Source organism: Felis catus, chromosome B1, assembly GCF_018350175.1.
Source record: "Felis catus isolate Fca126 chromosome B1, F.catus_Fca126_mat1.0, whole genome shotgun sequence".
Lineage (NCBI taxonomy): Eukaryota > Metazoa > Chordata > Mammalia > Carnivora > Felidae > Felis > Felis catus.
The window spans coordinates 81,439,469-81,454,085 of NC_058371.1; the positions used below are offsets into that span (position 1 = coordinate 81,439,469).

General features: G+C 38.1%; 1 protein-coding gene across 1 annotated transcript in view; it reads right to left on the reverse strand.

The window, feature by feature from the left end:
* Positions 1–4,764: 4,764 nt before the first annotated feature.
* Positions 4,765–14,617, reverse strand: part of SMAD1 (SMAD family member 1) — a 78,954-nt gene continuing 69,101 nt past the window's right edge. Inside the window, exons 6-7 of the mRNA XM_023252779.2 lie at positions 10,200–10,456; positions 4,765–6,136 (exon numbers count right to left, since the gene is read on the reverse strand). Coding sequence (XP_023108547.1) covers positions 5,993–6,136; positions 10,200–10,456 — 401 coding nt within the window. The 3' untranslated portion in view covers positions 4,765–5,992. The remainder of the gene's footprint in view (positions 6,137–10,199; positions 10,457–14,617) is intronic.

A 14,617-nucleotide genomic window follows, 5' to 3' on the forward strand; every position in this document is an offset into this window, starting at 1 on the left:
TGAATTTATTCTTTCGTCTCCATCTGACCCAAGACTAGAGGAAAAAACAAAATTTTCTCTCATGTTCTCACAAAATATCTAGTCTTAAGGAATAACGGCAGCTTGATTTCAATTTATTTTTTTTTAACCTTTTAAAAACTTACTCCAAGGCTATCTTACTTTGATTTACTTGTCTTTGAGATCAAGGCAGGGGAGGGGGTAATTTACACATTGTCAGCTTTTCACAAAGTCTTCCTTAAAGCCATTCCTGAGCTTTTAAATATAACAGGACGCTGCCTTTTAAACTGCGAATTGCATCTCGGTGAGAATGTATTATGGCTTTTCAGTTGCTAGCACTGAGCTTCCAGATCTTCCGTGAAGAGATTTTCAGTTCCAGTGCTTGGAAACTGTAGGCCTGAGAATTCCCTCCAGCACCATCCTTGGGGACCACTGCCTTAAAAACCACTTAAGAATTGTGCGGATTTTAAAATTACAGTCAACAGACTCAATTAAAAAAAAAAGTTTCCAGTAAACTGCCTACAATCCCAATTCTCCCAGAAAAATAAGAAATGTGTATGTAACAAAGAAATCAATGCACATTGAGACCAAACAGCTCGTCTTCTGCGTTGGGTGAAGCCTGAGTTATGAGATCTAAATCTGGTACGGTAATGTGCCGGGCATTTAGCACCGTCCCCTCTGAGAAGTCTTCCCTGAGTCTTCTGGTCCAGTTTATATTCCCTTCTGTGCCCTCTGCTGTCACAGCACAATGTTATTGTGTCACTTATCTTCCTTTCTCATTAGAGTGCAAGCTGTGCAGGTAGGGCGGGGGATTTATTCGCTTTTATCACTCAGCACAATGGTTGGCACAGGGTTGGTGCCGATAACTGCTTAACAAATGGAGCCAATCACCTTGATGCTAGTGACTAACCTTTAGACCTGAATTTCCTATAGCATGCCGAATATCTCTATGCCAGGTTGTCATAACCACCTGGTTCAAGGATAAAGTAATTTAATCACCAACGGTTAGTACAGGTGATTTTCAGTGTCTTTTGTTTTTCTTAGACTTTAAAAATCTTTAGCGAACCAGTATTGTTTGGTTAAAAGAAAATTACCAATAGAAATGGTGTATCTTTAAAAAAGTCAGGTATGGGGCTCCTGGGTAGCTCAGTTGGTTAAGTGTCTGACTCTTGATTTCAGCTCAGATCATGATCTCATGGTCCTGCAGAGCCTGCTTGGGATTCTCTCTCTCTCTCTCTCTGCTCCTCCCCCACTCCTGCTTACTTGCACTCTCTTTCTCAAAATAAATAAGCAAGCATTTTTTAAAAAGTCAAGTATGTTCAGGGTGCCTGGGTGTCCCAGTCGGTTGAGCGTCCGACTTCAGCCCAGGTCATGATCTCGTGGTCTGTGGGCTCGAGCTCCGCATCCGGCTCTGTGCTGAGAGCTCAGAGCCTGGGGCCTGCTTCGGATTCTGTGTCTCCCTCCCTCTGTCCCTCCCCCGCTCACGCTTGGTCTCTCTCTCTCTCTCTCTCTGTCAAAAATAAACATTAGGGGCGCCTGGGTGGCTCAGTCGGTTAAGCGGCCGACTTCGGCTCAGGTCACGATCTCGCGGTCTGTGAGTTCGAGCCCCGCGTCGGGCTCTGTGCTGACAGCTCAGAGCCTGGAGCCTGCTTCCGATTCTGTGTCTCCCTCTCTCTCTGACCCTCCCCCATTCATGCTCTGTCTCTCTCTGTCTCAAAAATAAATAAATGTTAAAAAAAATTTTTTTGAAAAAACAAAAAACAAAAATAAACATTAAAAAATATAAAAATAAAATTTTAAAAATAAAAAAATAAAAATTCAAGTATGTTCATACCGTATTGCTTAAACCACGTATTCTTGCAGGCTGACAAAAACTCAAATCAAACTACATGAAGCGAAAGAGCGGATTAGCCATCAAGATTCTGGTGTCGCAGGATAACCATTAACAGGAATGTGGCAGCACTTGGTAAGTCCTACACCCTACAGTCTGGATGCCCTTAAAACTCTCTCTTATGTTCTCATCCCCAGCCCATAGAGCCAAAGAGATGGTAGGGACAATCCCAAGGTTTACCTTAGCTTCAGCCAGACACAGAAAAACTCTTCTAGTCTCAGCATTCCTACAGAACAGGTCCCTACGGAGACCACCTAATAGTGGCCAGAGGGACTGTTTGATAAATCCCACGGTAATCCTGTAGGTTGGAGGAATGTCTTCAGAAACTGGTGGGCAGATGCCGGGGTGGACCAAGCAACAGGTTATCTGTCACGTATACTTCTACTCAGACTGTTCTCTTGCCCAGAAGTTTCTCCAATTATGAAAATGCTTCCAACCTTCAAAGCTCAACCTTAAATACCACTTCCTCTGTAAAACCTTTATGGATCTCTTTACTCACTGAAGTCTGAACTGTATCTTCTTTCCTTTGTGCTTTTCCTTCTGCCTTATTTTATACTGTTTATGTCTGCAAACTAACAACAGAAACATATATAATGGAATTAACTCTAAATTTTTAAGTCCTACCCGAATTGAAATTCTGATTCCCAGACTAACTAGCTAGGTGACTTTGGGCAAGTTATTTAGCTTCTGGGCTAGTTTCCTCATTTATAAGAAAAATGACAGGAGTTGAGGATAGAGTATTCTCTCTTATGTTCTTGTGTGGAAACTGCTTCACAGTGCTTGGCGTGGGAAGCCTTCACAAACTGCTAGCTTTCCTCCGTTGGGTTTCTCTTATCACTAGACTACATACTCCCTGAGGTCAGTCAGGATTCCCCACCGTGCTTCTTACATGTTTTAAAGGTAAGTAGTCTTCATTAAATGTTTGTTGATTTGAACTCTTCTCTGATTGCTTTCCCAGATAGTGTGAATTGATCGTATTAATATCTATTGAGAAGTTCTAAGTGCTTCGCGTGTATTGACTTAATTTCCATGGTAACTCCATGAGACAGGCTTTGTTGCTTCTATTTTATGGGTGATTAAACAGGTGCAGGAAACTTAAGGAACTCACTGGATGTCGGAAACGAGGGAGTGAGGAGCTCTAGGCCCTCCACTTCTAATCATCCCCGTTCGTGGTTTCTTGGTGGCAGGAAATAGGTCTACTATGAAACAGCTCGCATTGCTTTTTGTTTGAATTTGTTGAATTTAAAGTAACCCTAACAGTTGCTCTTTTTCCCCTTAATCCGAAACTTCCAGGAAGACTCAATAGTCTCCTATGACGACAATGACCTCTATCAAGATTTTACCCAAAACACAAATAATTGCACTTGAGCAGGAAGGACTCATTTACCATGCCGCAAATTCCTAGGGTACCCCCTTCCAGTAGGTTTCAATCTTCCGGATTATTTTGGAGTTTGACCCAGTCTATCTCCAAGCTGCCTACTAGAGTGCTACACCCAGTTAACAATTTGCATAACTGTACCAGCAAGCAGCCATGGGAACTGGGGGAAAGCAAAAAATAGCTAACTGCTAGGAAGAGGGTGAGAAATCCTGACCCTGGCTCTTTATTGTTGGACAATTTTCAGCGACACTTCGTTGTTGAAGCTCAATAGTTTTAATTTATTCATCTTCTCTAACTTTATTGCATCACACTAATCCCCATCATCACTCCTGATCACCCGTGAGAGGAATGACTTAGGGAAATGGGAAAATAGCACACAGGGGAGGGTTTAACAGTGACTCCCGTACTCACATGCAGTAATGTTTCCAGGGCATTTTCACACCTTTTTCTTCCAAAAGAGCTTCACCTCAACTTTGTGATAAGGAAACAGTGTCTCCTTTTTACAAGTGAGGGACCAGAGGTTCACTGAAGTTAAGTGACCCAGCAGATGCCCATAAACGTGTGCACTAATATAGGTATTCTATCCAGGGCTTTCTCCACTGGCACAATGTTTTTGGAGACAGCAAGATGCAGCAGAAGTTTCTATTTGGTCACAGTTCGGGGCAGAAACGGAGCTATGGTAAACAACTGTGGGAAGGATGTATCAAAAGAAGGGGTGGCATCGATGTGGCCAAGGGAAGAATCTAAGTCTTCTCAAGTCTGTGTCCTTCATGGGCAAAGTGTCTGGGGTTGGGGTGGGGGATGGGAGAGAGGACAGAGGATTCCCATAGGAGGTGGATGGGCAAGCGAACACCGTCTGGCTGCAGTTTTGAGCTCTCCTTCCGGGCCAACGTTACACTTGCTTTGTTTTTTTTGTTTTTTTTTTTTTTTTTTGAAAAAAAAATTTTTTTTTTCAACGTTTATTTATTGTTGGGACAGAGAGAGACAGAGCATGAACGGGGGAAGGGCAGAGAGAGAGGGAGACACAGAATCGGAAACAGGCTCCAGGCTCTGAGCCATCAGCCCAGAGCCCGACGCGGGGCTCGAACTCCCGGACCGCGAGATCGCGACCTGGCTGAAGTCGGACGCTCAACCGACTGCGCCACCCAGGCGCCCCTACACTTGCTTTTTTGTGTGAAGCTGAGATGCCGTAGAGTCTTGTCCATCTAGAACTGTTGGTGCTGCAATTCCTCACATAAACAAGTTTATACGGTTAGGTCTAAAATTCCAAATTTTGCTCCTTTTTTCTTAATTTCCAAAGTTCCACACGTCCTTTTCTGATTGATAGGGATGCTGCCCTCTTCATGATTCAGTTTCCCTGTCTCTGTATTAGTAACTTAGTTTGTTATGTTTGGCAAAGAATTATTTGAGAGAAATCGCTCTGAAGATTCAGAAGCAAATCTGATTGATCCTAAAATCTAGCAAGTGAAATAAGGAAACGACAAATTTTTAATCAAAGTAAGCAATAATGACAGGTTTATTTAAAATTTCCAGTAGAGAAAACCCACTAGTTTTGGAATAAAAGTACTCAATGTACGAGAGCATAAGTGAATATAAAAGATTAGCAGAAGAAAAATAAAACCAAACACAGTACAAAAAAAATCCTTAAAAGTTTGAAATGGATTTAAACAGGGATGTTCTTTAAATCCTCCAAATATTTAACAGTTGGTGAACAATTCACTTGAAAATTAAAGCCAGTTTTTGTAAACTCCATAAAAAACTGCTTATTAAATTGAAGTACTCCATACGGTTGGTATTGAGACATATAGGCAGTCGATTTCAGAGTAGCAGGAATTACTCATTTGCTCTCACAGTTACATGAATTAACCAGCTGCACAACTGCTTTTTGGAGAGGATGGGATAGAAGGCGCCCAAAAAAAAAAAAAAAAAGAAAAGGATAAAATGTCTAAAAAATTGAAACACAGCAAAATTCAGGCATCAGTTTGTTTCCTGAAAGTCACAAACTGACTTTTTACAGTATATTCTACATTTGCAGTTGTCATTTCCCTCTCCCCCACCCCCTCAAATACTAAGTCCACTAGTCTAATCCATTCTTAACTTCCAAATATTCTGTACATATATATTTAGCAAAGAGCATATACCTAACATTATTCTGACAGCAGTATGGTCAGCGTACAATTTTAGAAAGATTACTATGTATATCATCAGATTAAACTTTACTTAAAAAACAAACAAAACCCATTACTAAACAAATAGTTTTAAAACATTATGAAAACCCATGAAAATAAGACTCAACATGGGTTCTAAACCTGATAAAAACACACTTCAGAAAGACTATTAATGCTAAACTTCTGCCAAACGATGACCCTGAAGTGCCAAACACAAAAGAATCTCTTAGGACCATTTCTCTTAGGACCAAATAGATAATTTGTCCCTGGCTTGGCCATCTCTCCTTTAACTATACACGAAGTCCTGCTAAAAGTATGCATTTTAGTTGATTTTACAATAGAATGTTACAATGTAAACTAAACAGGTTCTTGATATCGACAGTATGTTACCAAGGTTTTTGGTTTTTTTTATTTTTTTAATTTCTGAATCCAACAGTTGGTCACAGAGGTCAAGTATTATCAAGGCTCCTTTGTCAGTTCTTGATCGTGTCTGACTCATCCATCCTTCAAGTACATGCAAGGCTCAATAGTTTTCAAGAGGCAGAAGCCTGAGGCTGTTTAAGACACAGATGAAATAGGATTGTGAGGTGAACCCATCTGAGTAAGAACTTTATCCAGCCACTGGAGGGGGCCATGCAGGTGGATCTCAATCCAGCAGGGGGTGCTAGTAACATCCTGGCGGTGATATTCTGCTCCCCAACCCTAGAAGACACAGTGGAGGTCATTTAACTTGCTTCACTCTGTGATTAAACTTTTTAAGTAAGAAGAATTCAAGTAATCAGACACTCTTGATTAAAGACACAGATGCCTTCCATAAGACAGATGCTTGTGTGTACAAACACATACAGTATGGCAGGCAGTTTCAGGTGATGGGTGTGTTCTAGGCTCCCTAAGTTTCCTCCACAGAATCAAAGTTAAGAAGCACTGGTCTTGGGGAATGAAAGTTTCAAATATATTATAAGGCTGTTTCATTTAACGAAGGCACCTTTTAACTTTTTATCATCAAGAAAATAAAGAAAAAGTCAGGTTAGCCAAACTGACTTTCTGCTTCTTCCCTCCTCAGCCACTGAAGGTCCTCCTACCAACACAGAGCTCTTGATCTTTCAGTCTCTAAGCAAACGGGCAGAGGCACATACATATCCAGAAAGCTATTACGGACACCGAAGCATTGCTTTGAATCAATAGATTCCATTATACATTTGTACAAGAAGGTAGTCTGCCAGACATCTTCAGTATGACTGAATCGGGACACTAAAGTTGCAAAAGACAAAGGTAATTTTGCAACTGCAATGATCAAAAACTCACTAGTGTGGTGGGCAATGGAATATAAAGCTCTCATAAACCCTTGTTTCATGAGGAATGTCAGAGAAGGCTGGGTTCTATTTATCTGATACCTATCTACTCCAGGAATTTCAAGAAGTACATATAAATACCAGAACTCTCAGGAAGAAGGTGTGATATATGAAGTGCATATGTATATACATTCATACATTTGTACAAATATCAATACACTGCTATGTTTAATTTAAAGGTATGTGTGCCTGTTTCCCCCATTAGACAGTAAGTTCTTTGAAGGCAGGGATCAGATCTTATTTATCTCCATCTCAAACATCTAGCACAGTGATTGGCACAAAGCAGAAGCTCTAGAAATACGTGTTCAGCTGAATGGACTTGGATTTTTCAGATATATGGGGAATTTACTGTGCAAATAATTTAGAAAATGTATGTTCTAAAGTCCAAGATGATCATCTTCAAAATGGCAAAAAGACTGGCTATTAAAATTAGCAAAATGACCTATATAATTTCTCTAAGATGCTAAGTGTGCAAGGGCAAGGTATAAAACCCTTATGGTTTTAATAAAGAACAATACCATATAAACACTCTGCAAACTTGTTGTTGCAAATGTATGATAAGCAGCTGCCCTTCATCATGTCAGCAGGAGTTTTAAAACAAAATTTGTTCACCCTTAGCTTTCCAAATCCGGCTTCCCAGCTATGTCTATTATATCTTATATTACCCTCCATTCCAGTATATATCATGTTATTTTATAATTAAGCATATACTAGGCTGTAAGCATTTGTGAAGCTAGAAACTTTAAGGTGCTTTTTTTCATCTTTGTATTAATTCTCTGGAATAGTGCTAAAAATATTTGCTGAATGAATGAAATCCAATACATTTTTAATGCATATCCTCGTATCATAAACACTTTTTATTAGTGTAAAGTTTGTTTTTACTTGTGTGTAAATAATTAAAAATCTATAAAAGTAAAACCATTAAAAGTGACAGGGTAAACAATATGAAATGAGTTTGAAGAGAAATTCAACTGGAGCAGTAGAGTCATAGATTCTTCTTGAGTGGCCCTTCAAGAATAGACTCATCAGGGGAACTCTGTAATGATTACCACAGTTCCCAACTCTATCCACCCATTTTACTTTTTTTTTTTTTTTTTTTAAATTTTTTTTCAACGTTTATTTATTTTTGGGACAGAGAGAGACAAAGCATGAACGGGGGAGGGGCAGAGAGAGAGGGAGACACAGAATCGGAAACAGGCTCCAGGCTCTGAGCCATCAGCCCAGAGCCTGACGCGGGGCTCGAACCCACGGACCGCGAGATCGTGACCTGGCTGAAGTCGGACGCTTAACCGACTGCGCCACCCAGGCGCCCCTATCCACCCATTTTAAAGATGAACATGAGGAAGGGCAAAAGATCCCTGTGCCTTAATCACACAGTTAAAATGGCAGCTAAGGGGTGCCTGCGTGGCTCAGTTGGTTAAACGTCCGACTTCAGCTCCTGTCATGATGTCACGGTTTGGGAGTTTGAGCCCCGAGTGGGGCTCTATGCTGACAGCTCAGAGACTGGAGCCTGCTTTGTATTCTAGGTCTCCCTCTCTCTCTGCCCCTCCCCCAACTCATGCTCTTTCTCGCTCTCTCAAAAATAAATAAATGTTAAAAAATAAATAAAATAAAATAAAATAAAATAAAATGGCAGATAAAACTAGAACCTGGGTTTCCTGACTCTTAATAGTTATTCTTGGGCGCCTGGGTGGCTAAGTTGGCTAAATGCCAGACTTCAGCTGAGGTCATGATCTCATGGTTCGTGCCCTGTGTCGGGCTCTGTGCTGACAGCTCAGAGCCTGGAGCCTGCTTCAGATTCTGTGTCTCCCTCTCTCTGCCCTTCCCTCGCTCACACTTTGTCTCTCTCTCTCTCTCTTTCAAAAATAAATAAACATTAAAAAAAAAAAAAGGTATTCTTTCCTCAATACCAATAAAACAACAAATAAGGGGCACCTCGGTGGCTCAGTCAGTTAAGGGTCCAACTCTTGATCTCAGCTCAGGGCACGATCTCATGGTTTGTGAGACAGAGCCCTGAGCTGGGCTCTGTGGTGACAGCGCAAAGCCTGTTCGGGATTCTCTCTCTGCCTCTTCCCTGCTTGTGCGAGCACGCACCCTCTCTCCCTCAAAATAAATCAACTGTAAAAAAAAAAAAAATTAAAAAAAAAAAAAAACCCCAACAAACAAAAACCATCGCTGGCAAGTCAGAGTCTTCATTTTAAAATTCATTTTAGCCAAATGCAAAGTCAAAAATTAAACCGTGAATATTAATAGTGCATGAGAAAGATCTTTCCAGTCCCATAGGTACACAGCATATTGGTAAACTTCTTTAAAAGGTAAAAACCCTCCTTTAATACTAACAAGGTACCATACTCAGCCACACACACACATCACAAAACTGGTGAATTATGTTTCAAGAAAACCAACACCAGGAGAAAAAACTCAGAATCTGCTAATATGATTCAAGAAGTAAGAAAAAAATGATATTCAGGGAAAGGCATCTTTGATCTAAAGGATGATTAACAAAGTAAGGTTCCAAAATTACCCTCTGTAATACATACATTACAAAACAGGTTTCACAACAAGTTGGGTGAGCTTCTGAAGAGAGGACATAAAAGGTGATTGCCTCACCCAAATATATAATTAGTTTTGTTTCTCAAGGTAACAGGATGAAAATTTATCTTTGAGTATTTAGAGACAAGTCAGTTACTAGAATAAGTTACAACTCATGAAAATCTAGTCAGATATTTGATATTTAATTTTGACATCTTAAAATTTTTTTTATTTCTTGGAGGTGGAAGAGAAGGGAGAAAGAGATCAATTATTGTGAGCAATGTCTTTAACCTTCTCCATCCTCAACCCTAACAACAGTCTTAGAACGAAGGTATCTACTGATCTTTGGGCAAGGGTCTTATTAACTTCTGAATTATAGGAAAATCATGAGGTTTTACTGGAACCATTAAAAAAACCTGACCTATCACAAATAAACCCCAGCATGGTGAACTTTTATTTAAAAAAGATCACTCATTTATTGCTGAAACAAAAGCAACAAATGTTATCATCATAAAGGTACTAAAAATGCAGAATGAAAAAGGAAGGGGGGTTTGTTTACTGAATTAATCTTTTAAGAAAATCGTGCATTTAAATTATATATGTTAAATATACAACAAAACATATTCTTATGGTATTACAGTAGCTAAAATAGTGCTTATTTGAAGAGGAAAAAGTTATTAAAGCCTGCTACACTGTTGACATTTAAATACAAACACTCCTATATTCTAACTATATCCTAATAACCGACATCCTCACTAAAGTTTAAAAAATGCCTAGGTAATAATGTTGGCTTCTATGGACATATATCAAGAGGATATAGATTTATATACTGCGAGAAAGCACAGCAAACATGTTAAAGCCTAAGCAGAGGACTTACTTACTTTTACAAAGCTCATGCGGATAGTACACATTTTAGTGAGCTCATAGACTGTCTCGAAGCCATGGTTCACAGACTGTGCCAATAACTGAGCAAATTCTTGGTTATTAAAAATTTTCAAACTACACCCACTAGGGATCTTGCAAACAGTAGTGGGGTGAAATCCATGATGGTAGTTGCAGTTCCGACTTTGCACAAAGATGCTGCTGTCGCTGAGGCATTCGGCATACACTTCCCCTCCCACATAGTAAAGATGCACTCCTGTAGGAAGACAAGGGACGGATCATATTCATTACCATTTCTCACAGCTGAAAGGCATCTGTGTCTCTTCAATATATGAATTCGCATGGATTTAAACTTTGGTTTTTCTCTAAATCTTGTACAGCTGATAAAATCTTAGTTAACCATATTAGCTAATACAATGTCCTTTTGTTAACGTGTATGTCTAAGAGGTTTCTAAGAAATAATATAACAACACAGTCTCGTAAAAATTAGTAGCGAGATACAGCAAGTTCATTTTGACAAGAGTCTAATGCCCTATTTGGCCATGGATTGAAAGCATATTCTCACTCTAAAAATACAGCATAATAAAGCCGGACTTTATTATTGGATTCTACATATACTCATCATATGAGCTCTCTTTCTTGCATTTATTTTGTAGCTCAGCTCTTTGAAAATATTAGGGTAGGAGAAGGGAGAATCAAAAGTAAAAGGGCTAGAAAACCACATGGAGGAAGTAGTGCTGAGCTAGAAGATGAAGGTCTGGGGGGTGTGGGGGGGGAACTATAAAAATAATTCATACTGTGTGGAATCTGATCTCCCTGAACTACCATCTGCTCCAAACTTCTTCCTGTGACATCTTAGAGTGCCAGGAGTGTAGGAAATTGATCCTACCCAGCCTTTAAAAAAAGGAAACGGGGGGGGGGGGGGGGATACGTTCTGACAAAGCCCTACACCATTAAGGGAGATTATTATAGGCCACGCAGCAAACAGAGTCCCATGCCATGTGGCTTTAAACAATCCACCTTGCATGGCTCAGCCAATGCTAAAACTACGGTCTCCAATCCAATCCAAAATATTATGTGTTGTGTTTACATGTACACACAACGTCTACGACTTCTGTGGCAATTAAATAGCTGCTGGAGCAGAAGTCCATTTTCCTGCTTGATGTAGAGAAAACAATTTGAGAGAGAGAGAGAGAGCGCACGCACGAGAAACTGTGTGTGTGTGCGTACACACACGTGTTTACTTTTTCTCCTGATTATAAAAATGAGGAATTTTCATTTTCAAAAATTTAGAAAGTAAAACAAAATATAAAGAATAAGAAAATATCATCACTTGTTTAGTGATGTAGAGGCAAAAGTTAACAGTTTGATGTGCTGTATTTGGTTCTATTACTAAACTTTCTCTGTAAACATTTAAAGTTATCTACACGATTATATGGATACAACAATTTACTTTAGCGATTCTCCCGTTACTGGACCATAGTGTTGACACTAATTTTCTTCTGTTGTAACAATGCCAGGATAAATGTCTCTGGATAATTTTTGATAATATCCTTAGGAGAGATTCCTGGAAGTTAAATAACTGGATCGAAAGCTCTTGATTCACTTTGCCAAACGACTTTCCAGAATGCTTATATCAATTTACACCCTACCGGCAGTATATGAGTGCCTTTATCATTTTGCCCATGCCAGTATTGAGTGAGTTTAAGACAAAAAAAAAAAATTAAAATAAATTTTCGCTGAAAAACAATATTGTTTTCATTTACATGTGAGACTGGATATGCTCTCATATGTTTATTAGCCATCTGTGTTTCTCTTACGAACTTACTGTTCATATTTCTTACCTATGTATCCTACTGGGGTTCTAATATTTTTATTATTTTTTTATGAGCTGCAAGTAAGATATAAATAATTTATTTCCTATTTGTTTCCCTATCAGTCCTTTGTCTTTTAATTTTGTTCTTGGTGTTTGGTTTTTTTTTTTTTTTAACCTACAGAAGTTTAAAAGCTTTGAGTAGTCAAATTCTCTTGTGATCTTTTCTATTGCTTTTTATGCTTAGAAAATTTCTGTCTCCGATAAAATGTATTTTTCTTCTTGCTTTTTACCAGCTTGCCATTAAAAAAAAAAAAAACCCTCAATTCACTAATCTATTTGCATATGTGAAATGAGGTCAGGGTTCCTCCCTACAGCCTCAACTAAAAACTAACTTTGTTACTGCAGGACCATTAGAAGACTACTGATTTGTTATGCTTCACTTAACATACATTAATTTTGAAATACAACATAGTCTGAGTTTAATTTATTCTACCATTTTGTCTATACCCTGACTTAATTGTAGTTTCATAATTAATCTAACATCAAGAATTTTTTCTTTACTCTTCCATTAAAAAAATTAGCTATTTTCACTTGTTTAACCTGCCAGGTAATATTCAGATCATATTTTCCGACTTTCAAAAAATAACACATTGTGATTCTGGCATGGATTATTTTAAACCATAAATTGAATTAGGAAGAAAGGATATCCTTAAAATATTCTCACAATATTAAGCCTTCTCTTTAAGGAACACAGACTGCTTATTTACATATCTAAATTTTCTCTCTCAGTAAAATTTGGTTTTCTTTACCTAATTCTCATGTATTGCTCATTCATATTATTTCCAAAATTTTATGTTTTCTGTTGATATTAGAAGCATGATTTTCCTCTACAATATATTTTCTAACTGGTTATTGCCAGATTAAAGAAAACTGACATAAAATCTCTAAAACTAAATTCTTTAAAGGTTTCTAGATAAACAACCATAACTTCTGAATAAACACAACGACCACGAGTATTACTATGTCAGTAATACCTATATCGGTGAAAGAAGAAAGGCACTCATCCATAGACTTATGGTATAAGTGGAAATTAACAAAAGCTTTCTGGAAAGTAATTGGCATAATATATCAAGACCCTTGACCTACTAACTTCAGTTCAAGAATCTCTCCCAAAAATATTATCAATTAATCATATCATCTGCAATAATTATAATTTTGGCTTATTTCCATTATCAATAATTCTACATTTGAATACGCTAGTCAAGATATCTGGAACAATGTTAAGTATCAGCATTCCCAGAATCCGTATTTTCTTCCTAATTTTTAATAGAAATATTCTAGAGTGCAATGGCTTTTTACTACTTTGGGGTAACGGTCAACTTTAGAACTTAATGAAAAATTTCTCCCTTGATCCCAAATATATGCAATATTGTGTTTATGTACAATTTTCAGGGTTTGCAGATCATGGAAAGAGACCTATATGTTATGAACCTAGGTTCAAGCATTTCATCATTAAATGCGGAGTTTAGGATTTGGTTTTTTTCCCCCTTAATCATATTAAGGAACTATTAAGTCCTGTTTTAGGAGGTTTTTTTTGTTCCTTTGTTTGTTTGTTTTTTCCAGAATCGAGTATTGAACTTTACCTCAAATGCCTTTTAAGCATTTACTAAATGACCTCTTAATTTGGTCCACTGTTCTAAATTTTATAGTAGGTCATTTAAAAAAAAATGTTTACTCTGGAAATAATTTCAAATGTACAGAAACAGAACAAACAGCCAAGAAAAACAAAAGAAGACCCACGTAACCACTATCCTGATTCATTTATTGTGACAATTTATTCTATATTTTTTATCATTCGCACCTCCTTCCCCTCTATTTTTTTCACACACACTCTCATATGCATATATGTGTATATGTATATACATACATATGTGTATATGTATACATAAACATATACACACATATACATCCATATATATATTCTGACACAGATTTGTTTTAGATGGATAGACATTTGTATATATGCATATATGTGTGTATTTCCTAAGAACAGGCATACTCTCTTACATAGTGACAATATAGTTAGCAATGCCAGTATATGTAACATTGATATAATACTCTCATCCAATCTACCACTCATATTTTAACTTTGCCTGCTGATCCCAATAAGGTCCTCTGTGGTATTTTTCCTGTCTGGCACAGATCATGCCCAGGGTCAGCTTATTACCTAGCTGTCATATCACTTTAATCTCTTTTAATTTGGAACATTTCACACCTTTGTCTCTTGACATTGATATTTTAGAAGAATACAGTTCCTCTTCACCCTTTTTAATAGAATGTTCCTCATTTTGGATTTGTCTGAAGTTTCCCCATGATTAGATTCAGATTTGCATTCTCAACTGGAATTCTGCACAGGTGATGTTACTTCTTTCTCAGGGCATCACATCTGGTGGTATATGGGATCCATCTGTCTCTCACTGGTGATGATAATTTTGATCTCCCAGTCAAGATGCTGTCCAATGTCTCCACTGTATAACTACTCATTTCTATTCTCCCTTGTTACTAATAGGCAGTCTGTGAGGAGACACTGTAAGACCATGC